The sequence below is a fragment of the Kogia breviceps genome, chromosome 19 (assembly GCF_026419965.1).
Source record: "Kogia breviceps isolate mKogBre1 chromosome 19, mKogBre1 haplotype 1, whole genome shotgun sequence".
Classification (NCBI taxonomy): domain Eukaryota; kingdom Metazoa; phylum Chordata; class Mammalia; order Artiodactyla; family Physeteridae; genus Kogia; species Kogia breviceps.
Genome location: NC_081328.1, coordinates 39,603,077 through 39,627,429, shown reverse-complemented (window position 1 = coordinate 39,627,429; position 24,353 = coordinate 39,603,077). Strand labels below are relative to the sequence as shown.

General features: G+C 52.9%; 3 protein-coding genes across 3 annotated transcripts; 1 reads left to right on the top strand and 2 right to left on the bottom strand.

Annotated features, from left to right (window-relative positions):
• Positions 1 to 1,742: 1,742 nt before the first annotated feature.
• Positions 1,743 to 5,304, bottom strand: RND2 (Rho family GTPase 2). Its single transcript, XM_059048298.2, has 5 exons — positions 5,088 to 5,304; positions 4,522 to 4,609; positions 3,599 to 3,708; positions 2,788 to 2,922; positions 1,743 to 2,569 (listed from the first exon to the last, which is right to left on the bottom strand). Exons 1-5 carry the CDS (start codon positions 5,187 to 5,189, stop codon positions 2,303 to 2,305), a joined length of 702 nt encoding a protein of 233 aa, XP_058904281.1. The 5' UTR covers positions 5,190 to 5,304; the 3' UTR covers positions 1,743 to 2,302.
• A 1,303-nt stretch (positions 5,305 to 6,607) lies between these two features.
• Positions 6,608 to 13,515, top strand: VAT1 (vesicle amine transport 1). Its single transcript, XM_059048280.2, has 6 exons — positions 6,608 to 7,150; positions 10,075 to 10,282; positions 10,669 to 10,839; positions 10,944 to 11,033; positions 11,594 to 11,835; positions 11,994 to 13,515. Exons 1-6 carry the CDS (start codon positions 6,743 to 6,745, stop codon positions 12,075 to 12,077), a joined length of 1,203 nt encoding a protein of 400 aa, XP_058904263.1. The 5' UTR covers positions 6,608 to 6,742; the 3' UTR covers positions 12,078 to 13,515.
• Positions 13,516 to 13,667: 152 nt separating this feature from the next.
• Positions 13,668 to 22,625, bottom strand: IFI35 (interferon induced protein 35). Its single transcript, XM_059048287.2, has 7 exons — positions 22,465 to 22,625; positions 15,435 to 15,524; positions 14,923 to 15,070; positions 14,746 to 14,852; positions 14,458 to 14,644; positions 14,255 to 14,361; positions 13,668 to 14,019 (listed from the first exon to the last, which is right to left on the bottom strand). Exons 1-7 carry the CDS (start codon positions 22,468 to 22,470, stop codon positions 13,828 to 13,830), a joined length of 837 nt encoding a protein of 278 aa, XP_058904270.1. The 5' UTR covers positions 22,471 to 22,625; the 3' UTR covers positions 13,668 to 13,827.
• Between the last annotated feature and the right edge of the window lie 1,728 nt (positions 22,626 to 24,353).

Here is a 24,353-nt window from a genome sequence, read left to right as displayed (position 1 = left end):
CAGGTCTCAGTTTAAGAGAGTAGGGTGCCCGGTGCCCTTGAAGCTGTCCCAGAAATCCTTGAGGAGATTGGCTGAGATGGACCAGGACAGGGTCTTGGAGGAAGAAGGAGGATAAGGAGTGTTTGATGAGCCAGGAGTGGGTGGGGATTTCCTTTCCTCTCAAGACTGGGCCCTGGCATAGGGAAGGGAGAAGCTATTTTATTTGTTTATTTTTTGGCCACACTGCCTGGCATGCAGGATCTTAGTTACCTGACCAGGGACTGAACCCGCGCTCCCTGCAGTGGAAGTGCAGAGTCTTAACCACTGAACCGCCAGGGAAGTCCTGAGGGAGAAGCTATTTTAAATGACACATCACAGAGCCAAACCCCCTAGATGCCCTCCCTGCGCCCCCCACCCCCACCCCAGCCCCCCATCACCTCATCCAGATAACCATCTATCCACAAACCAAATCTGGTCCCTTCATTCTCTGCTTGAAATCCCTCATGCTGCCTCACATCCTCAGAATGAAGCCCTGGTTCCTTTGTGGGCCCTGCAGCGGCCTCCCTGTACCTTCCTAGCCTTGTCTTCCGCCCTCCCTGCCATGGCAGCCCCCGTCGTGCCATGCTCTTCCTCATCCCCACGTGTTTGCACATGCTGTACCCTCTGCTCAGAGTGCCTTTCCTACCCCTTCCCTGCCTGGCAAACTCCTCTTCAACCCTCAAGGACCTGGCTCAGAGGATGGGCTTCTGAGGCTGTAAGGAGCTTCCACAACCAAGGAACCATCACACCTGAGGTACCTCTCTTCCTCACCGGGCTGGCCTCCAGAGCACAGAGACTGGTCCTTTCAGAATCCCAAGCCAGTGTCTGGCACACAATTGGTGCTCAGTACACATTTGCTGAATGAATGAGGGAAAGATGGGCTGTGAATTAGGTGGGGATCCCAGCAGATGGGGGGGTAAGGTCTGTGTTCTCTCTCAGAGTGTGTCTGAAGAACTGGCTGGGGCTGGGGGAGGGGAGAGCCATAGATGGTTCCTGGGGGAGAATGTCACCAAAAAGAGGCCAGTGGGATCAGAGCCAGGGAGGGAATACAGGACAATGTGAAACCAGACTCCGGAGAAAACAGACCAGCACTGTCTTTCCTGACAACAAGTGCTCTGGCCGGCCCCTCCACCGTCTTTCCTTATGTAGGGGGTTGGGGAGGTGTGACCCTCAACTCACATCTTGTGCTCCCTCCAAAATCATCAAGGAGCTCAGGATGGAAAGAGGGAGAGAGCCCCTGCCCCAGCCTCCAAGGAGACCCCAGAATCAAACTACTGTTCCCTTGGGAAACCACTCTGTACAGGGTCACCCTGATGTGGAGGCTTTTGATGCCCTCCCTATACCCACAGCTCCCAGGGCACCAGCAGATCCCAAGTTGGGGCTGGACATGGTGAGCAAGGGGCCTGGACCTCTTCAGCAGGACCCTTCCCACATTAGCAGGGGGTCCCAGATGGGCTGAGTCATGAATTGCACATCAGTCCACTTTAAAACCCCCTAACGGCTTTAGGATTGCCTGGCTCATTAACTGACATGAATATTCCCAAGATATCTCTCTCTCCCACCTCTGGCTCCTAAAAGGACACTACTGATCCAACCCATAGCTTTTTCCTCTGTTCCATCTGTGGGCATCGACAGGGAAGTTCTTACTGAAGTCTAACTTTCCCTCCTGCTGCTAGAGACTGGTAGATTGGTTTTTTTAGAAAGTAACAAAACTAAAGCCACAGTCGTTTTCCATGGACATGGGCTTTATTTGGGGACTCTTGGGGGAAGGGAGGGAGGGAGCTAAGACTGGTGGGTAAATCGGGGGAGAGGCTTCTCAACTTGCTTTTTAATTTAGTGCATGTTGCCTGGAGGTTAGGATGAGTGAGAACAGCTGTAGAAGTGAGAGGAGAGGAAGAGGGAAGGTCAGAGAATGGACTCTTTCCTTGGGGAAGGAAGCCAGGACCAGGATATGGGAACTGAAGGTGGGGAGAGAAGGCACCCTTCATATACTGAGACTCAACCAAGATCACTGCTTGATGCCAGCTTCCCCAACCCCCTGGCCCCATCTCAGCTCCCAGCCCAGATGCCTGTTCTGCTAGCTCCCTCAACTTGCCTTGGAGAGGAGCTGAATGAGGATGTGGGGAATGGCGGTACCCTCTGCCTCCAGCTTCCCTGCCCAGGAGAACTGCTCACTCGCCCACCCTAAAGTCCCAGCCAGAGTCAGGAGGTCAGGAGGCCGGGGTCCAGCAGGGGGACAACTGTGCCGACACCTCCCCTCGTCACAGTCTGCCCACGGGGCCCTTCACATGAGGTTGCAGCTCTTGGCTCTATCCTTGTGTATCTCGCCCTCGTTTCCGGTCCCATTCCCGTTCCCCCGGTCCGGCCGTCCTGCCAGCTGAGTAGATCGCTGAAGTCCCCGGCGTGAGTCAGTACGGCGCAGCTGCCTATGGCCCCGGCCGAGGGAGGCCACTGTGGCCACGTGGAAGACATCTCTGACGCTGCGCTCAGAGGACCGGGAGGAGCACTCCACGTAGGACACGGCCCCCACCTGCTTGGCCAGCACAGTGCCCTGGAAGGATGGAGTGAGTGGAGAGAGTTACAGGGCTTAGCCTGCAGCTCAGCAAGGGGCAGGGAAGCTGAGGGCAGGGGGGTGGGGGTGGGGGTCAAGGGATCAGGTCAGAGGCCAGGGCAAGGGATTAGCCAAATAGGGTGTTTTCAAAACAGAGGCTGAGAGGGGCAGAGGTGAGAGGTCTAGGCTGGGACTAAGTCAGAGATCAAGGGTCCCACCTGTTCATGTGTAACAGGGATAAGCCTCTGCTTGGACAGCTCCCTCAGTGTGGCCAGGTCGGTCCGCATGTCTAGTTTACAGCCAACAAGCACAACCTTGGCATTGGGGCAAAACTCCTGAGTCTCCCCTTGCCACTATTTGGAGGAAGAAAACAGCGTTATGCAGGGGTAGAAGGTGGCACAGGGTGAATCCTTGCTCACATCATGCAGAAACCATGCACCTCTCTGGGCTCTCCCATGTAAGTAAGCAAGGAGGTGAGAGTGGTGGGCTTGGGCTGAAAGCAGGAACGGTGTGGGAGAAGGGAAGGGAGGAGAGGGCAGGGGTGGGGCCCTGCTTCTACCTCAGTGGCCATGAAGCGTCTGCCACCCCCTTTTCCAAATTTGCTCCTGGGAACAGACCAATCCCTCCCTCCCTTCCCCTCACTGGGAACTGGGGCTGCCTTAGCCGACTTCTGTCCATTCACCATGGGCTTTTCTCATGGAGATAGGGGCCTGGAGAGGAGACCACAGGGCTTTCCTGAGCTCCAGCAGCAGCATTCCTATCCTCTCCATCTGGGGCTTCCACACCCAAGAAGATGGGGAGGGTGGACAAGAAGTCCCTTGAGTACTTCTCCCTGTTGTCCCCCATCTCCCCCAGATGCCATATCCAGCTCTGAGGACTGATTTCCAGGAAGTCAGGGGGGGATTGGGAAGGGTGAGAGCTTCACACACACTCTCCCTGAGGGCCACGCTCAGCTGTAATTCCCTCCTCCTGGCTCATGTGTTTTCTGGTCCCCCCCAGTCTAGCTGTCCTGCTTCCCTAGGCTCCCACCTTCTTGAGGACACTGTCCAGTGTTTCTGGTCGGCTAATGTCGAAGCAGATGAGCACAGCATCCGAATCAGGATAGGCCAGAGGCCGGACGTTATCATAGTAAGAGGAACCTGAGAGAAGACAGGGAGGGAGGGGACAGACGAGGGTCCTGAGTGTGCAGAAGGCCTGGAAGGGAATGGGAGACCTTAGCAATCCTGGTCAAGGGATTCTGAGCAGAGAATGGAAAAGAGCAGGTATTAATACCCATCAAGGAGTCTGTGTTTCTCCAAGGAAGAGAGTAGACAGAGGGGAGGTTAGATGGCAGAAAACAGCTCTCCACTTCCCTAGGGGGTTCTCTAAAAGTAATCATTCTTGATCTTTTCTGAGTCTTTGAGAAGCTCATGAAATCTCTCAACATTCTCACAAAATTTTGCATGTGCTTTCTGGGCTTTGACAGACATCTTCTAAAGCTCTCCAGGGCAGCCAAGTAAAAATTTAAAACAAAGCAAAAAACCCCTCCTTTTTGTAGGGGAAGGGGCAGGGGCAGAGCCCTCCCCCACTCCCGGGACTTGATCTCAGATTTCTATAGTTCAGTCTAGAGAAGCAGTTTCCTGCCCGCGAAAGAAATTCTAAATGTCTTTCCTAAACCCAGCCCTATCTCCTAAGAAACATGTTCCCAAATAAAAACCATTCCTTCCCAACTTTCCCAGGTATGCAGAATCGAGCTGAGGGGATGGGATACTGGGCTTTCTCCTTCAGGACAAGGTTTCTATGTGTCTCTGAAAGCTCTGCCTAGTTTTCCTGGCTTTAAGCAGAAAATTAATCTTCCTTCCTCCTAGAATAGGATGGATGGGCTGGGTTGACCTGGAGCCTAAGGGTCTAGCCCAGGGAGGGAGCAGGGTGGTGGCCTTGGAAGTCAGGGTGACCCCGAGGGACTTGGCTACCTGAAGTGTCCCACATGTTGAGCTCAATGCGGCGCTTGTCGATCTCAAAGCTCGCGGTGTAGTTCTCAAACACGGTGGGGACATAACTCTGCAGACACGAATGGCTCAAGATGAGATCCTCCAGTCCTCACCCCAGACAAATGCCCTCCTCATTCCCACACCCCGTGCAGCCCAGCCCGAGGACACAAGTTGGTCCGGTGTTGGGCAAAGGGGAGATCCCGGGAGCGTCTGCCTCAGCGGAATCTCTGCTAGGCTCCCAGACCCCCTCCCGGTCCTTTCAGGCCCTAGTTCTTCCCCTCTCCAATGCCCAGGACCCCCGACATTCCCCTAGCGCCCCCTCCGGGATCCTCCGGTTCTCCCAAACCCCATTCATCTCACCCTGCTCCCCAATGCCTCCCACCCCAAACCTCTGCAGTCCTTTCAGAAACCCCAACGCTTTCCCCAGTCCTCCAAGCCCCTCTCTCTGATCCCTGGTTATCCCAGCACCCATTTCCGTCCGTCCCTCAGGCCCCAGTCACCCACCCCCGCGGCCTCAGCGCCCCACTCCCAAGACGCCGGTTCCTCACCCCGGGGTAGGCGTCCTTGGCGAACACCTGCAGCAGCGCCGTCTTGCCGCACTCCGCATCCCCCACCACCACGATCTTGCAGCGGCCGCTCTGCCCCTCCATAGTCCCGGCTACGCGCCGGCCCCCCGCGCAGCCCCCCTCCCAGGCTCCGCTGCCGCCTCCCCCGCCGCTGCAGCTGCAGCCGCTCGGGCCGCCGACACCGGCATCTCTCGGGCCCGCGCCGAGCCCCCGCCCGGGGCCGCGGCCCCCCCTGCGCCCCGCCCCCAGCCCGGCGGCCACGCCCCCGGCCCCGCCTCCCGCCCCGCGCTGCCTGGGGGCGGGGCCCAGAGGAGCGGGGCGGAGCCCTGGGGAAACTGGGGCCCAGGAGAAGGGTTCTAGCGCGCGGGTGTGGTCTAACGGGCCCCTGCGGGTTTGGGACGTGCTGGATCGGGTTATTTGAATGAGTTGACTTCCTTAGGGTTGGGGGAGGGGCAGACTTCGGGGAAAGTTCTGAGGGGTAGGGTGGGAGCTGCACAAGCGCGAGGCTTGGGCCTTCTGCGTACCACGCGTGAACGCCTGTGTGCTAGTGCGGACACGGGCGGGGGAAGCCATCCACTTTCTGAACAGAAGGGGGCGCGAGAAGGTAGGGGGATAAAGGGCGTCTTTTTGGTTCGGTCTCCCTCCCCCACTCTGAAGTCCCAGCAGGGAGTCTTGGGGATGTATAGGCAAGGACTCCAACACACCCACCCGGACAATGGTGACGCCCCGGCTTTCCGTTCCCATGGCAACGGACGGCCTGGCCTGGGGCTGCGGTGATTTAACCGCGGGCGAGCAGGGAAGCAAGGACTGAGTTTCTCCAGCCAAGCGCAGGGTGGAAAGTTTTGGGGAAGCTGCGTCCTCTGGTGGATGCTTCGGGGAGACGGAGACGGGGACAAAGAAGAGGAAGATAGGACTGCCCCAGGGTGACAGCCTTGCTGGAGCCAGAGTCAAGCTCTAAAGTCATTTCAGGCTTGATTCGGAGTCTAACAATAATCAAACCTCTGTTTTGTATTTGCATGGCATCTTTTACCGTTTAAAAGCGCTTCTTTAAATAGAGGATACTCGATTTAATTTCATCTTTACCCTGTAAAGATTAAATAGAGCAAGCAACACCGTCACCATTTTACAGAAAGGACACTTGAAGCACAGAGCTTTAACAAAGTCAGATGGCTCGGTCACCCTGCTCCAAGTTTGCCACTGCAAGCAAAGAATGGGTCTCATATGGGTCGTGTCAGAGCCTGAGGAACAACTTGGTTGGGTTCCGCTCCACAGGTGGCTGGCTCCCCACATCTGATGTAAGCTCAGGTTTTGGGATCGTCCTTCAGACTGTCCCTTAATATATTTTTAGCTTAATTATTATGAATAAATAAGTAAATTAACTCGCAGTCTTCATGATCCCAAGAAGGACCTCGCGTGGGCCCGTACCCAATAAGCGCCTCCTCTCCACTTCTCGCGCTCGCGCCGCACCTGCACTGTGGCCCTGGCCCTTTAAGTCCGCGCTCGAGGCCCCGCCCCCGTCCCGGCGCCCCACCCCGCCCACTCCGAGTCCGCAGCCTTAGCAAGTCCTGACTCGCGCCCCGCCTTCCCCAGCGGTGCACTCTCGGTCCAGCTGTGAGCGCACGTCGAGCGTCCCAGCCATGTCCGCCGAGAGGGAGGTAGCCGAGGAGGCCACCGTGGTGGCGGCGGCCGAGGCAGGGGCTGGAGAAGATGCCTCTTCGCAGCTCCTGAAGGCGGAGGCAGCCGGCGACGCCCAGCCACCCGCGGCCTCCGAGGGGCCCGTCGCCCCTTCGCCGCCGCCGCTGCGCTGCCTGGTGCTCACCGGCTTCGGTGGCTACGACAAGGTGAAGTTGCAGACCCGGCCGGCCGCTCCCCCGGCCCCCGGGACCGGCCAGCTGACGCTGCGCGTCAAGGCCTGCGGGCTCAACTTCGCAGACCTTATGGCCCGGCAGGGGCTGTACGACCGGCTGCCGCCGCTGCCCCTCACTCCCGGCATGGAGGGCGCGGGCGTGGTGATCGCTGTGGGAGAGGGAGTTAACGACCGCAAGGTGAGCGGGCCAGGGCAGGGCAGGGAGAGGCTGCGCGGGCCACGGGGCAGTGGGGCACGAGTGGGCGGGCGCCATAGGTGTGGCAGAGCGGGGCGAAACTGGCACGAACCCGGGTAGATGGGCATGGAAGACGTAGGAAAGGAGCCTGTGCTCTGAGGCTCCTGGAGAACTGGATTTATATTTGGGGGTGGGAGGTTGAGATGAAGTAATTGCCCCCTCCCCAAACATTTTAATTGTGGCCGCCGCCCCGAAACGGTGCTGGTGCTGGGTGGGTGGGGAAACAATAAGGAGCCTATGCGCATGCGCACAATGTCCTTTAGGCCCCCTCCCACCACCCGTGAAACCTATCCTGTACCCCTGCCCACTAAACACTCCGCGGGTAATTGTGGTCTGACTCTGAGAGACGGTCGGTACCTTTTTCCCGCGAGGGAGCCTGAAGAGCTATGTAGTCGGGGTTGGGCGGGGTCCCAGGGCCGTGCCAGAGCCCTAGTCACATGCAGCCCCGTGGTCTGTGGGGGTGTGAGGCGGCCCCTCCCAGAGCAGGGCCTTAGAGACAGGCACGCCCATCATGGAGGAGAGGGAGTCTGCCACCCCCTCCTCCCGCGCACCGGCTTTATACTGCCAGTCTGATAGGGGGTGGGGGTGGGAGTGGGGACGGGGTGGGGTGGGGGCCGAGATTGGGTGTCTGGATCTTTGTCTTGGGATCTCTGTCTCCCGTGACTGCACTGTCTCCTCCTCCGGTGACTCAGCCAGCGGACCACGACCCCGGGATGCCCTTAGGAACTTTCGGCGGAACCCACCTCTGTCTTCTCGTAGAGGACCCTCTACTCAGAAACCGGGCCGGTGCCCATTTGGACTGGGGAGGGGGGTGTGGCACCGTGAGCAGGTTGGCCCAGCTCTGCCGGTCTGTGACTCCTTTTTGTTTATCATTAATCTTGGCGACAGCCCCAGGCACCGGAGAGTTTCAAATGGCCAACTTTTTGAGAGACTTGGGGTGAGGCCTTTGCACGTCATTTGTTTAGGGGTTTCTTTTCAAATCTGGCCCCTGCAAGAGAGACTCATCAAATGCAGACTTTCTTCTTGCCAGACCTGCGGGTCCCAGAGCTCAGAGCTGGAATTTTTGGATTTATTGTACAGGCATACGTCTCCTTCCTCCTTAAAGGGCTTCTCCGTGGAGTCAGCTCTGGCCCCACCCTTTCCACTGACTTCTAAATAATCCTACTCTAAGAAGGTGCTAAGGATTTTTTTTTTTTTTTTTTGGTTGGGGGAGTAATAGTTCATGTTACTGCTGAAGGCCAACCACCTGACCTCTTTTCCCCACACTTTCCGCTTCGTAAATACAGGATATCCTGTCCAGGGTAAGAATATGATGTAAGAGGCCGGATTCAGAGGGGAGAGCCTGCCCTCCCTCCTGATATCTGGTCTGGGGAAGGGTCATGGGCCTGCCCTGTAATGGGCTGAGGGGTGAGCATTAGCCTGGGTAAGTGGACCTTGTTCTGGGCCAAATCTGCGACTGGCCACCACCTGGACTGATCACTACACTTTCCCCCGGTCTCCTGGGTTATTTCTGAGTCCGCTAGTCCTGAGTCCCGGGGTGGGATGCTTCCATTCCTCAGACCTCATCTCAGGCCAGTGCTTGCAGAGAAAGGTACTACTCTGCCCTCAGTACTCCTCCTCAGTGGAGTGTGGACATGAAAAAGGATATGTGTGGGAGTCCCATCCCCCTGCCCCATGGATCCCAAGTCTCATTAATGTACAGAATTCCCATCATTCCTGGCAGGGACCAAGACAGACTGATTGTCCTGGAACAGCACCCACACCTCCCTCTCCATGCTCTTCAGAGGACCATGAGAGGCCTTCCTCCGGAGACTGCCCCCTTTCCCCTGTACTCCCCTTGACCCCAGTTGTTAAACTGGAGGGGAAGGTTCTGTTTCCTTTGCTCCCTTTCCCTCCTGCAAGGAGGCTCTTGTGCAGGTGGCTGAGGGTGTGGGGAAGGGGAGGGGGGATGCCTTTTCCTGGTAGGTGGGATTGTGTGGCTCTCCTTGGCCATCACTCCTCCCCCCAGTCTCTGGGTGAAGCTTCTTTCTGAGCCCCCAGTGGCGGCTCAGATATTTCTCCTGAGGTAACAGCCCTAACAGCTCAGAGACCTTTACCTGCGCTTCGGTGTGGCCCTTACAGCAAGCATACAGCCCTCTTCCTTCAGTTAATGGATTGGTGACCTTCCTTCCTTGCTTCTGATATTGTCATCGTTGTTGTCCTTATTATTAGCTAACACTACGAAGTTCTTACCATGTGTCAGACATTAGGCTAAAAACCACTGAATGATTTTTTGCTACTTAATCCTCATTAACTGCCCTGTTTTACAGATAGGAAAACTGGGACTCAAAAAGGTTAGATAATTTTTATTTGCCCAATGTCATAGTGTCAGTAAACAGTGGAGCCCATTTTTTTTAAAAAACCAAAACAGTTTGGTCTCTTCACCAATATTTCATGCTGCCCTAACTGTAAGCTTCTTGCATTCAGGGATCTTACACAATAATAAAGTGTAAGATCTGTAAAATGGAGATAAGGATAGTATCTTCCTCAGGGAGCTGACATGAGGATTGAGTTTGTATGTAGAGCACTTACAATAGGGCCTGGCCGTTGGTAAGCAGTCAATAAAGATAAGTTGTTATTGATGATATTATTATTACTATTGTTATTATTATAACCATTACCACGAGTACTGCTGCTGCTTGCACTATTACTTCATTGCCAGGAAGAGGGCCTTGTGCATAGTAGAAGGTCATAAATTACCAGTGGGTGAATGAATGATGCTCTTTTTCCATTTTTTTTTTTTTAAATTAAAGTATAGTTGATCTACAATGTTGTGTTAGTTTCTGCTGTACAGCAAAGTGATTCAGTTTCTTTTTCCATTCTTCAAGGTAGGGGACCGGGTGATGGTGTTGATCCGGTCAGGCATGTGGCAGGAGGAGGTGACTGTGCCTTCGGCCCAGACCTTCCTAATGCCTGAGGCCATGACCTTTGAAGAAGCTGCTGCCTTGCTCGTCAATTACATCACAGCCTACATGGTCCTCTTTGACTTTGGCAACCTACGGCCTGGCCACAGCGTCTTGGTACACATGGCTGCAGGTGACAGGCACCCTCCATTTATCCCCTTTCCTTACCCCACCCAGATCTCCTCCCAGGCCTCTTCCCTGCTGCTTGTCTGGACTGTTGTCATGGCAACACTAGCTGCCTCGGCCTGTGGTGCCCAGAGGCCTCTGCAGTGTTGTTGCCATGGTAACATTCAGGCACCAGGTCCAGCCTGGTGTGCTGTCCTTGCCCAGCACCCCCTCCTTGCCAGCCACCCTCCCCCCAATTCTCAATCTTGGAAATTAGACATGGGATGATGGGAAAAAGCCTCAAGATGAGCCCAGGCAAAATGAAGGTGATGGGCTGGATCCTTGAGAGGTGAGAATGGAGAGTGGTGGCTAGACGACTCTATATCCCCTCCTTATGAAAGTATCTTGCTTTAGGGGGTGTGGGTATGGCTGCCTTGCAGCTGTGCCATACAGTAGAGAATGTGACGGTGTTCGGAACGGCCTCAGCCAGCAAGCATGAGGTGCTGAAGGAGAGCGGAGTCACACACCCCATCGACTACCACACGACTGACTATGTTGAGGAGATCAAGAAGATCTCTCCCAAAGGTGGGGTCAGGGAGTGGGAAGGGGTAGGATGGCATGGGACAGGGAGGGGCGTCTCCAGATCTATGGATCCTAACGCTGTTCCTGGGCTCCCTACTTTGTGACAGGAGTGGACATCGTCCTGGACCCTCTGGGTGGGTCAGATACGGCCAAGGGCTACAACCTCCTCAAACCCATGGGCAAAGTAGTCACTTATGGTGAGTTAGTGGGCCGGGGCTGGAGGGGGAGTGAGGGGAAGCAGGATGGGGTCTGAGGGGTAGGATATAGGGGCCCGGGGCTTTTGAATGCAGAAGGGACAGAGACTCTGGTGCTCTGTAGGAAGCATCACAGTTAGGATGGTGCTGGATATTGCATTCAGATTGCTCCCTCCTGGGTGTAGCTACTGTCCTTCTCGTTCATGAGTCATAGCAAATTCTGTGTTCTTTCTGTGTTCTTGTTTGGGGATTATTCCTGATGCAGTATCAACCAGTCTGCCTTCCTCTGTCCTACCTCCTGGGCTTCTTGGGCAAGTTGCATTTCCATTTAAAAAACTACTTCACACCCCAAATGAACAAAATCAACAAATATATAAAGCTTAGAGCAATCTTTGAGTCGGCTAGAGTCCATCTGGGCCAGGTAGCCAGCAGGTGGGAGGTTCTCCTGTCACTCCCGGGCGCCGGTATGGATAATTGTAAGGGGCCCGCAGGGGGCAGATGAGCTTGGATCCAGACACACACCTGGCACCTGGATTCACAGGCTGTGTCTCCTCGTCCCTCAGGAATGGCCAACTTGCTAACGGGCCCCAAGCGGAACCTGATGGCCGTGGCGCGCACATGGTGGAATCAGTTCAGCGTGACAGCTCTGCAGCTGCTGCCGGCCAACCGAGCCGTGTGTGGCTTCCACCTGGGCTACCTGGAGGGCGAGGTGGAGCTGGTCAGCGGTGTGGTGACCCGCCTCGTGGCTCTGTACAACCAGGGCCACATCAAACCCCACATCGACTCCGTGTGGCCCTTCGAGAAGGTGAGTGTGATGGCCCTGCAGGGAGGGCCTGGGTAGGACCCGTGAAGGCTGGGGTTCCGAGGGGAGGAGTCCTGGGAGGAGGAGGGTTGACTCCTTTAGGCCGTCTCCCTGGACGGGCCGAATTGCGCTGGGAGCAGAGTCTTTGTCTTCCTCTCCAGGTGGCGGATGCCATGAGGCAGATGCAGGAGAAGAGGAACGTGGGCAAAGTCCTCCTGGTGCCTGGGCCGGAGAAGGAGAACTAGGCAGGGGGCTGGGAGACCCTCAGGGCCCGGGGAGGAGAGAAGCTGGGAAGCCACGTGCTGTTGGCCACCAGACCCTCGCGGTTCATCCTCTATCACAATGCGCTGCCCTCTTTTCCCCCCAAGGTCTCTGCGGTGATGTCCTCTCCCCTGCCCTGTTCTTTCTCTTTAGTCAGGGCTTCCCCCTCCCCGCTTCCTGCCCTCTGAAGAGGTTGGGGAGTGACCACTTGGATGTCTGGGCCCTGCCAAGGGGACAGGGAGGGTCGGAGGGAGGCCGGCCGCTTCCTGCCCCCACCCTTTCCCCGGGCCTCGCTGTGCTGCTTTTGTGCCAAGGTTAGCCAGTCCCTCCCCGTCCTGTTCCCTGTGCTTCCGCCTCCCCCCGTCTCCCCTCCTGCCCCTGCCCCACACCTCCCCAAAGAATCGAAATGCCAGCTCAGGATATGGGGCCAATCTGTGTGAATCCAGCGTGTCCCTGTGTCGCCCTAGTGTCCCTTCAACCCGGGCCAGCCAGCGCCCACCTTGTCGTAAGGCCTCGTCCTCTTGTCCCCAGTTTCTCGAGCACAATCGGGCTCCCCCCACCTCCAGGGGTTCTGCCTCTTCCAGCAGGGGCGGGAGTCAGACCTGCTCCCTTAGGTCCCCACTCTATGGGAGGGACATGGAGCCCCCTCCCCTTCACTGAGTTCTCTGGATTTGTTCTCAGTGCCTTAGCAATGGAAAGCTTGCTTGTGTGTGTAGGGGTCCCTGCCTCACACCTCCTCCCCCCGTCCTCCCCAGTGCCTTCCTTGTTCTGCTGGAGCTGGGGTTTCGCTGCTCCCCAGTCCCATAGCACTGCCAAAAATCTGTGTGTGTGCCGGTGGGGGGGGGGCAACCCCTAGCCTCTGGGGGCCTGTGCCATGTCCTGTCTCTGGGGCTGTCATTTCTCTATGGTGGTTGAGGCGAAAGAGGCGGGGAAGCTTTCTCAGCCTTGCAGCTAAGTGTGGCACTTACCAGCCAGAGCTCTGAGAGGCAATGCCATCTGTCTCTTGTTCTGGGACCAAAGTAAAAATCGAAGCACGCTCCCCATGTAGTCACGGAGGCCCACTGTCTCCTCAGAGCAGGGAGGCAGCTTTTCAGACTCAGCCCCAAACTTTGTTTACATGGGTGGGGAGATGGAACAGGGGGTCAAAGCAGAGGTTTAGGACCTGGGCCACTGGAACCAAAGTGGGGACTTCCCGGGGCTAGGGGTCTAAGTCCCTCTGTCCTTGGGTCTGGAATTAGGGCGCGTTATTGCCCAAGCCACTGCCCTTGGGAGGTGGGGGGAGGGGCTCAGCCTCTTCATCATCTGAACGAGGCCTAAATGTGTGAAGTGCGATTTTCACTTTTGTGTACCCACCCCATTACCGTTACCATTACCGTTACCGAAGCTGCCTTTGTGTTTGTGTCAATAAAAAGCCAAACCCTGGGTCCTGGATGTTGCCTATGATAGTGGAGGGGAAGGGGAGCTTGTGGAAGGCCAGTGCTGCTAGTGGAAGGCTAGGGTTTCTCCCTCCCCCCAGCCTTCTTCCATGGCCTAATCGAGTTTCCTTTCTTGAGATGAAAGGAGGAAGAAGGTCATGCAATGCAGGCGCTTTTACTGTTCTCAGGGCAGCGTTTCACAATTCATAGTCCCTCCTGCTGTTGACCGGCATGATCTCTCTCTCCTGTATATGCATCCAACCCCAGCCTGGTTTGAGAACCTTGGCAGAGGGGCAGGGGTGATGAGGAGGGCAGGCCTCTAGCCCAACTTGTCAGTGAAGACCGCCAGGCCCTGCTGTCCCAGGGGCATGACTGTCACGGCTTCCACCTCCCCGCCCCCACGGGTGGGCTTCTGGAAGTAGATCTCCAGCACGTCTTGTAGCTCCGGGCCATCCAGGACATCAGGGACGTTGAGCACCAGCACCGAGTGGGGCGCTGGCAGGGACCTGACCTGGAAAAGGAGCCGGGAGCTGGGCGGGGGCTCGTGCAGCTTGGGCTGGGGGGTCGGGGGCGGCAGAGGTCGGGGCAGGTGGCGACCGTGGGAGTATGGGAGGGGGCAGGAGGCCTGGAGAGGTTGGCGGCGGGTAGGTCAGTGGGGTTTCGGGGCTGTGATCCTTCCCTGGGCAAGTTTCTGGCAGGCAGACAGGTGACCGGGTCCAGTCCCCATCTTCCACCTTCCCACTTACCTCAGCCTTCTGGATCTTTCCACTCATATAGGGAGAGACTCTCAGAGGGAACTGCTGCTTACCCAGTGGCACTGTGAACCGGCCCGTCTGGCACAGGTGCTGGGCCACTGCAGGGACAGGGAGTGGGGGACCTTTGGCATCAAAGGGCTCTCCCCTCCCGTGGCCTGGTGCCCCTGCTCTCGCCTCACCGACAAGGTCCTTACCCGTATCCTTAGTGAAGCCCAGCATGACACTGCCTTGCAGCAGTTCCCGCGTCTCCACGTCACCACCCCCGTTCTTGCTCTTGCCAAAGAAGATCTCCAACTTGTCCAGCAGCTCCTCCTCGCTTAGCTTAAGCCCGGCAGGAAACCCACTGACCAGTACTCTCTGTTCATTCATCTGGCTGGACACCTAGGGGGAGGCAGGAGGGAGTCATCCCAGGCACACCCCACTCCCTTGGGCCCAGGTGCATGGGGCCCCGTGCAGATCCCAGGGCCCTGCCATTCTGTCACCTGGATGGTGGTCAGCATGGGCAGCTCCAAGGGCTGGACCTGCACCCGCAGTCGGAACCCTTCCACATCGATCGTGTGCTCCGTTTGCTGCAGCACCTGCTTGGCCACTGGGTGGGGGAGCAGGGTCAGTACTTAGGAAGCCTCCCAGCCTCCCTCCCAAGGTTTCCCAGAGCTCACCATTGGGGTCATCAAAGGTGACCAGAGCGGAGCCTCCAGGCAGAGGGTAACAGATCCGCAGGTTAGAAACCACAGACTTGCCCGTTTCCTTGCCCTGCTGAATGTCTCCTCGGAACACTAGGGTGGCCTCAGGCACTGGGAATGGGACCTGGAGGTGGGGGAGGAGAGGCTAATGCAGATTTCAGGGTTGGGAGAGCGCCCCACTCCCAGGAGGAAAGCACCCCCAATTACATGCCGCTGATGCTGAGTGCCAGGGATGACTACTGAAAGAAGAGCTGGGTAACTAAGTGCATGAACGTGGGTCAAGCATGTACTGGCGCTTTACATACAAAATCTTAGTTGGTCCTCACACAAGCCTGTGAGGTAGGTAGCCCCACTTTACAGAGAAGCAGACAGGTTCAGAGAGTTCAAGTTACACACTCGGGGTCACACCGCAAGGAAATGGCAGAGCCAGTAGTGAAACCAAGACCTGCCCAGCTCTTTCTACCAGGCCATACCACCTCCCAGCTTACCTTGTCTTGGGGGTTGTCCCTGAGCTTCCTTTTCAGCTCCTGTAGCCTGGTCTTTAGTTTGGCCTGTTCCTCCTGAAGGGCTTGGAGGGCCTATTGGAGGAGAGGGGAACAACCAGACATCCACCTGCCTTTCCAGAGAATGAATGAGCCAGGGAAAGGGGGCCGCTATTCTGGACACTGCAGGAGCAGAGTTGATGCTCAGCCCGAGAACAACCCAACCCCTTTACCCTGCCCTGGGCTTTACTGGCCCGGCCTGGCTGCCCCCATCTCAGCTGCTCTGAAAGGCAGGAGCCTTTGCAGCAGCCAGGGCTGGGTCATTCCGGGAGACCTAGAGCTTAACAAACACTGATTGAGCTCCTGCTATGAGGTACTGGGCACGACACAGGCAGTGGAAGAAAAGGGTCCAGTGCTTAGGCCTGTATTAAACGGTACTCAAGGGACTTCCCTGGTGGTCCAGTGGGTAACACTGTCCTCCCAGTGCAGCCTGTCTGGGTTTGATCCCCGGTTGGGGAACTAGATCCCGCATGCATGCCACAGCTAAGAGTCCGTATGCCGCAACGAAGATCCTGCATGCTGCAACTAAGACCCAGCGCAGCCTAAATAAATAAATATTTCAAAGAGACAAACAAACGGTACTCAAGACAGTGCACAATCACACGACTGATGGTGGAGGAGAGGCTGATGGTGGAGGACAACGGGAATTTGGAGGAGGGACCGTCCCAAAGGGGTTAACACAACTAGGGAAGCCTCGAGGAGTAGTAGGGGCTTACAGTTGCAAGATGTCGTAAGACTATCAGCTAACATGTGCTAAGCCCTTTATATGGATCATACCACTCATGTCTTGCAACAACCTTATGAAATAAACACCCTCTTCTTATTTTGCAGATGAGGCAACAGTAGCTCAGAGAGGTCAAGTGACTCACCCAAAGTCATTTGGCCCTAGGCAGTCTGACTCCAGACTCTTAATCTGTGCTTTACAGTGAAGAAATCAAACTCAGAGTAGGGGAGTAATTTACCCCACATCTCCCAGCTTGTCCCATGACTGCCACCCTTTCTGCTGTACCAAGCAGCCTTTCAGGCTGGGTGTGATTTGGAGCAGATCCAGAGAGAGCTGACAAATGGGCAGGGGAGTGACACCAGGGATGGGAATAAATGCACCTTTGTTTGTGGGATGGAGAGCTCACCCTGTGGTTGGAAGCCTGATAAATAAGGTCAGCTCAGGGAAGTGTGAGCTCACTGGGGAGGACGGGACTCTGTCCTGGCCATCTCTCTGTCCCAAGTGTTCAGCAGAGTCCCTGGCACAAAACAGTCATTCAGTAAACCCGTGTTGAACGAATGAATGAAGTGAGTGAATGAATGAAGTGAACGAATGACAGACCGGAACATATTACAGTGGGCATTGAATAATTCAGTGTGGGTTCACTCTATTTTAAGCAGAGGAAAACTAGGGCTTGACCAAATAATGCCGGTTAATGAGTAGTGAGAAATATTCAGTGACTTTCAGGGCCAGTTACATGACATCAGTGAGTCAGGGGAGCAGGTGCAGTGTGATATGGAGAGGAGGGGACCCTTACATCCTGCAGACAGCATGTCCCAACTAAAGTGGCAACGCTTCTCGGCTCTAGCCAAGTTTTTTCACATGGAATGTGGTCTCAGTATCCTATATCTTCCCATTTCTAAGGGAAACCAGAAATCTGGATTTTTATTTGAAAAAGATGGCTTGATTTTAAATAAATATGAAAAATAAAAGTTGGATTCAGTCTTTAATCCATCCTCTTTTTACTTCTGCTTTAAATCTTGATCTAATTATACATATTGTTTGAAAACCTAGTAATTGGCAATGCTATTTAATAAATAGCTTTAAATAAATAAATAAATTTATTTTTAAAAGCTTCATAAATACAGTTTAAAAAAACATTCAAAAACGTCCATCCACCGGTGAATGGATACAAGGAAAAACAAACAAACAAATTCAAGCCAGAGAGTTTATCAGTGGGAAAATGGGGAACTAGTGAAGATTTCTGAAAGGAGGAGTGAGGTGATAGACACAGTGTTGAAAAGAGCGCAATCTGGTCATCAAAAAATGGACAGAAGACCTAAATAGACATTTCTTCAAAGAAGACATACAGGTGGCCAACAGGCACATGAAAAGATGCTCAACATTGCTAATTATTAGAAAATGCAAATGAAAACTACAATGAAGTATCACCTCACACAGGGTCAGAATGGCCATCCTCAAAAAGTCTATAAATATGGGCTTCCCTGGTGGCGCAGTGGTTGAGAGTCCGCCTGCTGAAGCAGGGGACGCGGGTTCGTGCCCCGGTCCGGGAAGATCCCACATGCCGCGGAGCGGCTGGGCCCGTGAGCCATGGCCGCTGAGCCTGCGCGTCCGGAGCCTGTGCTCCGCAGTGGGAGAGGCCACAACAGTGAGTGGCCCGCGTACCGAAAAAAAAAAAAAGAAATAATGTCATTTACAGCAACATGGATGGACCTAGCGATTACCATACTAAATGAAGTAAGTCAAGATGAGAAAGACAAATACCATATGATATCACTTATATGTGAAATCTTAAAAAAATGACACAAATTAATTTACTTACAAAACAAAAACAGACTCACAGACATAGGAAACAAACTTATGGTTACCAAAGGGGAAAAGGGGTGAAGGAGGGATAAATTAGGAGCCTGGGATTAGCAGATGCACACTGTTATGTAGAAAATAGATAAACAAGGACCTACTGTATATAGCACAGGGAACTATATTCAATATCTTGCAATAACCTATAATGGAAAAGAATCTGGAAAAGAATACATACATGTATAACTGGATCACTTTGCTGTACACCTGAAACTAACATAACATTGTAAATCAACTATACTTTAAAAAAAAAAAAAAGAGCTGGCAGTGATGGCAGGATGAACTGGAGCAGCAGGAACCGGGGAGTGAGGAAAACAAGACCAGATCTGTGGCTCTAATTCTCACAGACGTGACAGGAGCTGACCTGAACCTCCGGCACTGGGCACAAGCACACACAGATGAGTACATCTCAAGAGGAAAAGCTGCCAGACTCCGGATGTTGTATTAAAGCGACAGAGGGGACAGACTGGAGAGGCGATGCAACACTGAGGTTGCAGACTTGGGTGTCCAAGGATTTGGTATAATGTCATTGACCCAGCAGGCAAGGGAAGAGAGCCAGTAGTTACTGGGGACCTGCTAAATGCTCGGCACAGTTGGACTCCATCCCATTTAAGTATCACAAAACTGCCTCCTGTCTCCAACTCCCAACTGAAACTTCTCTATCACAGACTTCTTGAGGACAACACAGGCTGACTGTAGTCACTTACTTGAATTCAACTATACATGCTATTTATTTACTTAACATGATAACTTGGTCTCTAAATGCAAGCCAGTATCCATCTGGTACTCAACTGAAAAAAAAAAAAGGGATCCGTTTTACACTGAGCTCATTGAGAGACTGTAAATTCTGGATACTTAGGGGTGAGTTAATGATTTCAGGTTCATTTGACTACATGCATTCTTCTGCCTTACTTGCCAAGCTTAGAACCTAACCACCCCTAAGATAAAAATTTCATGCTAGGGCTTCCCTGGTGGCGCAGTGGTTGAGAGTCTGCCTGCCGATGCAAGGGACATGGGTTCGTGCCCCGGTCCGGGAAGATCCCACATGCTGCGGAGCGGCTGGGCCCGTGAGCCATGGCCGCTCAGCCTGCGCTTCTGGAGCCTGTGCTCTGCAACGGGAGAGGGGAGAGGAGGGGAGAGGCCACAACAGTGAGAGGCCCGCGTACCGCAAAAAAAAAAAAAAAAAATTTCATGCTCTCTGTGTTCATCATAGCAGTACTGAGAGGCAGTGTAATATAGCAGTTAAGAGCACAAGTTCTGGGGCCAAACCTCCGGGGCTTACATTCAGCTTCTCTTACTACTGCCAAGACAATGGGCAAGTTATTTAACTCTCTGTGCCTTGGTTTCTTCATCTGTAAAGTGGGAATAGCAATTTCTACCTATGTATAATTCTATTTGGAAAAGTAGTTCCTGACATATGATGAGTGCTATGTTAAATGTTTTGTATTTTAATAATCCCCATTTGATAGTTGAGGAACCTGAGCTTCATCAAGGTTAACGAATGGGGGGAGTTCCCTGATGGCCTGGTGGTTAGGATTCCAGGCTTTCACTGCCGTGGCCCGGGTTCAATACGTGGTCGGGGAACTGAGATCCTGGAAGCCACGTGGTGTGGCCAAAAACAAACAAAAAACCCCACAAAAACCAAAACCAACCAAACAAAAAAACTTTGGCTCTAATGGGCCAAAGTAAGTCAAGGCTGTTGAAGACACAGAGTGTCAGGGACAGGACTTGGTGGATCGGACTCTGGGTTAGAACAGTGTGTGGTAATGGTAGAAGCCAAGAGGATGGAAGAACTCATTCAGGGACAGAGCCCTTAAAAATGTGATCTTTGAAGGTACCTAGTCAGGTGTCAGGAAAGATAAAGGAATGCAGAGAAGAAAAAGAAGGCATGGGGACTTCCCTGGTGGTCCAGTGGGTAAGACTCCGTGTTCCCAATGCAGGGGGCCTGGGTTCGATCCCTGGTCGGGGAACTAGATCCCACATGCATGCCGCAACTAAGAGTTCACATGCCACAACTAAGAGTCCGCATGCCACAACTAAGATCCCATGTGCCGCAACTAAGACCTGGTGCAGCCAAAATAAATAAATAAATGTTAAAAAAGAAAAGAAAAAGAAGGCATGGTCAGGGCCAGGGCCAGTATTAGGTAGCATCATAGACACAAAGGAAGAGGAGTGATGAAACAGAGGTAAAAGAAAAGGAGGGCTACAGAAAGTCCCCTCCCTCATTTGCTTCCTTATTCACTCATGCAACGATCAGCTATCAGGCATCTACCATGTGTCGGGCCCTGTTCTAGGCTCTGGGGATACAGTAGTGAGCCAAACAGACAAAGCTTCCCTGTGGAGTTTACATTTTAGGGGATGAGCCAGATAATAAGTAAAATCTGCAGTATGTTAGTGATAAGTGTTACGGACAAAAACAGAGAAGGGAGCACAGAGACTATTGGAGTACAGTTTTAACTGGGGTAATCAGAGTAGGCCTCGTTGAGATCTTTGATCATATCATATTTGATCATGCTACCTAATCCTGGCCCTGGCCCTGACCATGCCCAGTAGAGACGTAGAGTGGTGGTTGCCTCTATGATGTGGCATCCAGGGAAGGGGTCCAGGCCATGAGTATAAATTTGAAAATTATCCAAGCAGAGATATTTAAAGTCACAAAATTAAATGAGATCAACACGTAGAGGTCCAAGGGCTGATTTCTGGGGCAACCAACACTAAGAGATCAGGGGAACAAGGAAGAACCAGCCGAGGAGAATGCAGAGGAGGGGCTAGTGAAACCTGAGGGAGAGCAGGTATGAAGTACAACACGTTTAAGGCAGAGGAGCCCACAGCTGTGCCCAGGTCTGCTAACAAGCCTTCTGTCAGGAGGCATGAGAATGACCGCTGAGATTGAGCAACAAAAAACAGTCCTGCTTATCATAAGGAGATGGTCAGTCCACGTACAAGGATGATTATTGTAGCCTTGTTTACAATGGGAAAAAAAAAGAAATCTACATGTACAACAAGAAACAGCTAAATATAAAATATTTAGCAATTAAAAGACTAATAAAGAACATTTAACATGAAAAAATGCTCACAATAAGCAAAAAAAGCAAAATATAAAGCTGCCTATACATACATTCCTATTCTGTTGATTTAAAATGTTTTAATTCATGACGATATTTATTAATGCATAAAAATGCATAAAAATTCTGGGAAGATAGACATCACAATGTCATTAACAGACTCTGTCTCTCAATAATGAATTTAGGGTGATTTTTTAATAATACAGTTTCCTGAACCCACCTTCCTTCTTTCCTAATGTGTAAAGGTCCTTTAAGAGAGCAGTTTTAGCAGGGTGGGAGGAGTGAGGGGTGGCTGAACTGGGGAACTGGGGATATGAAATTGTTGGCGATATTAACGATAATGAACATGTATTGAGCACTTAGTATGTGTCATGCAGTGTGCTCAGTTTTTACTGTATATTTTAGGGATTGTTTAATTCAATTCTGGCAGGTAGGTATTCTTGTGTGGAAGTGTTACTATCATTCCCACCAAATAGATAAGGAAATGGGGCTTAGACTGTAAACTTTAGAGAGGCTAATAACCTACCCAGGGCCACACAATTGGAGGAACCAGGATTTGGAACCAAGCAGGCTGGCCTCTAGAGCCTGTGTCTTCCTTCAACATTTGAGGGGCAAATGAGAAATTTCCAAGCAAGAGACCTATATATTTGTAACAGACGGGGTAGTATCAGGGAGAAAGATTGAAGAAACTAGGGAAATGAGATTCATTCACTCAACAGCTGTTTATTGAGCACCTACTGCATGCCAGGCACTGTGCTGGGCACCAGGGATCAAGGGTGAACAGGCTGAGACAGAGGACCTGCCCACAGAGGGCTTAGTCTAGCACGAGCGGGGGCAGGGGCAATCAGGGGTCGGGAAAGGGGGGACCACAACCACAGCAGATAGGGGGAAGGTTAGGTCTCAGAAGAGTAACACTTCCCCTTGCCCTGAAGAGGCCAAGGTGACATTTAGATGGAAATATAAGGAGGGGAGGAACTTGTTGAGGAAGATCTCAGGAGATAAAGGTGTGAGCAATTCTTAAACTTTTTGGGGTCACAGAACCCTTTGAGTATCTAATGAAAACAATGGATTCTTTCTCCAGAAAAATGCACATCCACACAAGGAATTCATGATCCCGAGATGCAGGTTACAGAACTGTCTTGAGGCAATGGATTAGGGGACCAACTCCCTAGCTGAGAGGTCATCCCAGATGTCTCTCCCCAGACCTGTAGCAGGTCTAAGAGATGGGTAGGGAGAGGGTTGCCTGCCAGGCCCTGGGATACCTGTAGATTCCTGGCCAAAAGGAGCATTCCTCTGATTCTCCCCACCCCCAAGACCCTCCTCTCACCATCATGGTCTAAGGTCCAGTTAGCAAGGGCTGAGGCTTCAGAGCTGGCACAAAGTGGCAGGGTCCAACGCAACTAGTCTTGCTTGCAGTTTGGAGTTTTGGTCTCCCCGGCAGAGCCTGAAAGACACTTCTTCCGGTTCTTATGCAGGCTCTTTGCTTTCACTTTCATTTCAGTAAAGTCCCTGCCCTTCCGTACTCCACCCCTGGGTGGCTTCCTGGTCTTTGAACTTCCCCCAGCTGTGAGGCCTCAGGGGAAGTTACCCCCACAAGCAACTACAAACGGAATACTGGCCCCAGTCAGCCATTCATTCTCAACCTAGCAACCCAGCACAGGCCTATTGGTAGAATTTTGTCTGCTTTGTTAATGGCTATTTCCCAAGAGCTTTGAATGTTGTCCACAACATGCAGATGTTGATAACTGAATGAGAAATGCAACCAGGACAGATAAAGCCCCATCAAGTTGACGAAGCTGTAGCAATAGCCAGCACTTGAGAGCTGTTATGTACCCAATACCAATTCTGTTTTTCATGAATTAACTCAACCTTCAAAACAACCCCTTGAAGTTGGTTCCATTTTCCCGACGAGATTCTAAACTTGTGAGGCACAGAAGTGTAGAAACCTGCCCAAAGTCACATTGCTAGGAAGTGATGCATGTATCCAAACCTGGTTGGAACAGTATTTAAACTTGAATTTTTAGTTAAAAGAGGGTTTAAATATAGTTCCATTTGTGACTGTGAGTTACTTATTGGAGACATCGAACACTTAAGGGTGAGGGGCTTCCCTGGTGGCGCAGTGGTTAAGAATCCGCCTGCCAACCCAGGGGACACGGAAGATCCCACATACCACAGAGCAACTAAGCCCCTGTGCCACAACTACTGAGCCTCTGCTCTAGAGCCTGTGCTCCGCCACGAGAAGTCACTGCAGTGAGAAGCCCGCGCACTGCAACGAAGAGTAGCCCCCGCTCACCACAATTAGAGAAAAGCCTGCGTGTAGCAACGAAGACCCAATGCAGCCAAAAAAAAAACCAAACCAAAAAACACTTAAGGGTGAGATGAGTCCAATGAATAAACATAAAACAGTGCAGGATAGGGCTTCCCTGGTGGCGCAGTGGTTGAGAATCCGCCTGCCGATGCAGGGGACACGGGTTTGTGCCGCAGTCCAGGAAGATCCCACATGCAGCAGAGCGGCTGGGCTCGTGAGCCATGGCCGCTGAGCCTGCGCGTCCGGAGCCTGTGCTCCGCAGCGGGAGAGGCCACAACAGTGAGAGGCCCGCATACCGCAAAAACAAACAATAAAAACAAAAACAGTCCAGGATACAAGTTTTCTATTTTGACCTAGTCCAGGGCCTCCCACTCAGAGTAACTTACTGAGCCCCTTTCTCAAGCCGCCATCCCTCACCCCAGCTGAAAATGTCCCAAGTGTGAAGCTTGGCAAATAGGGCCATTTGAATCCTAGTTCCATTTAGTGACTTAGTACCAGCTTGGCTGGAGAACCAGTCACAGTTAAGTATCCAATGAGAGGTAAAATGCTATAGAAGGGCCAAATGCCTTTCCTGTAACACAGTAGTGACAATCCACAGCCCAAACCCCTTGAATCACACCCTTTCTTACCTGTCTCTGATAGCCAGACCATTTGGGGTCCTCTCCTTGGTCCCACTAGGAATGGCTGCTCTGGGGCTCAGGCCTTCATTGTTGGTGTCCATCCCCATCTAGAGCAGTTCTCCAGTGTGGTCCTCGACCAAGCAGCACCAACATCACTTGACAAGATGCTGAATTCTGACCTACCAAATCTGGCACTCTGGTTCAACAAACCACCTCAAGTTAGTGACTCTTAATCCAAAGAAGATGGTGTCCACTCAGAGGGGCCTTTGGTTGTCACAATGAGGGGGG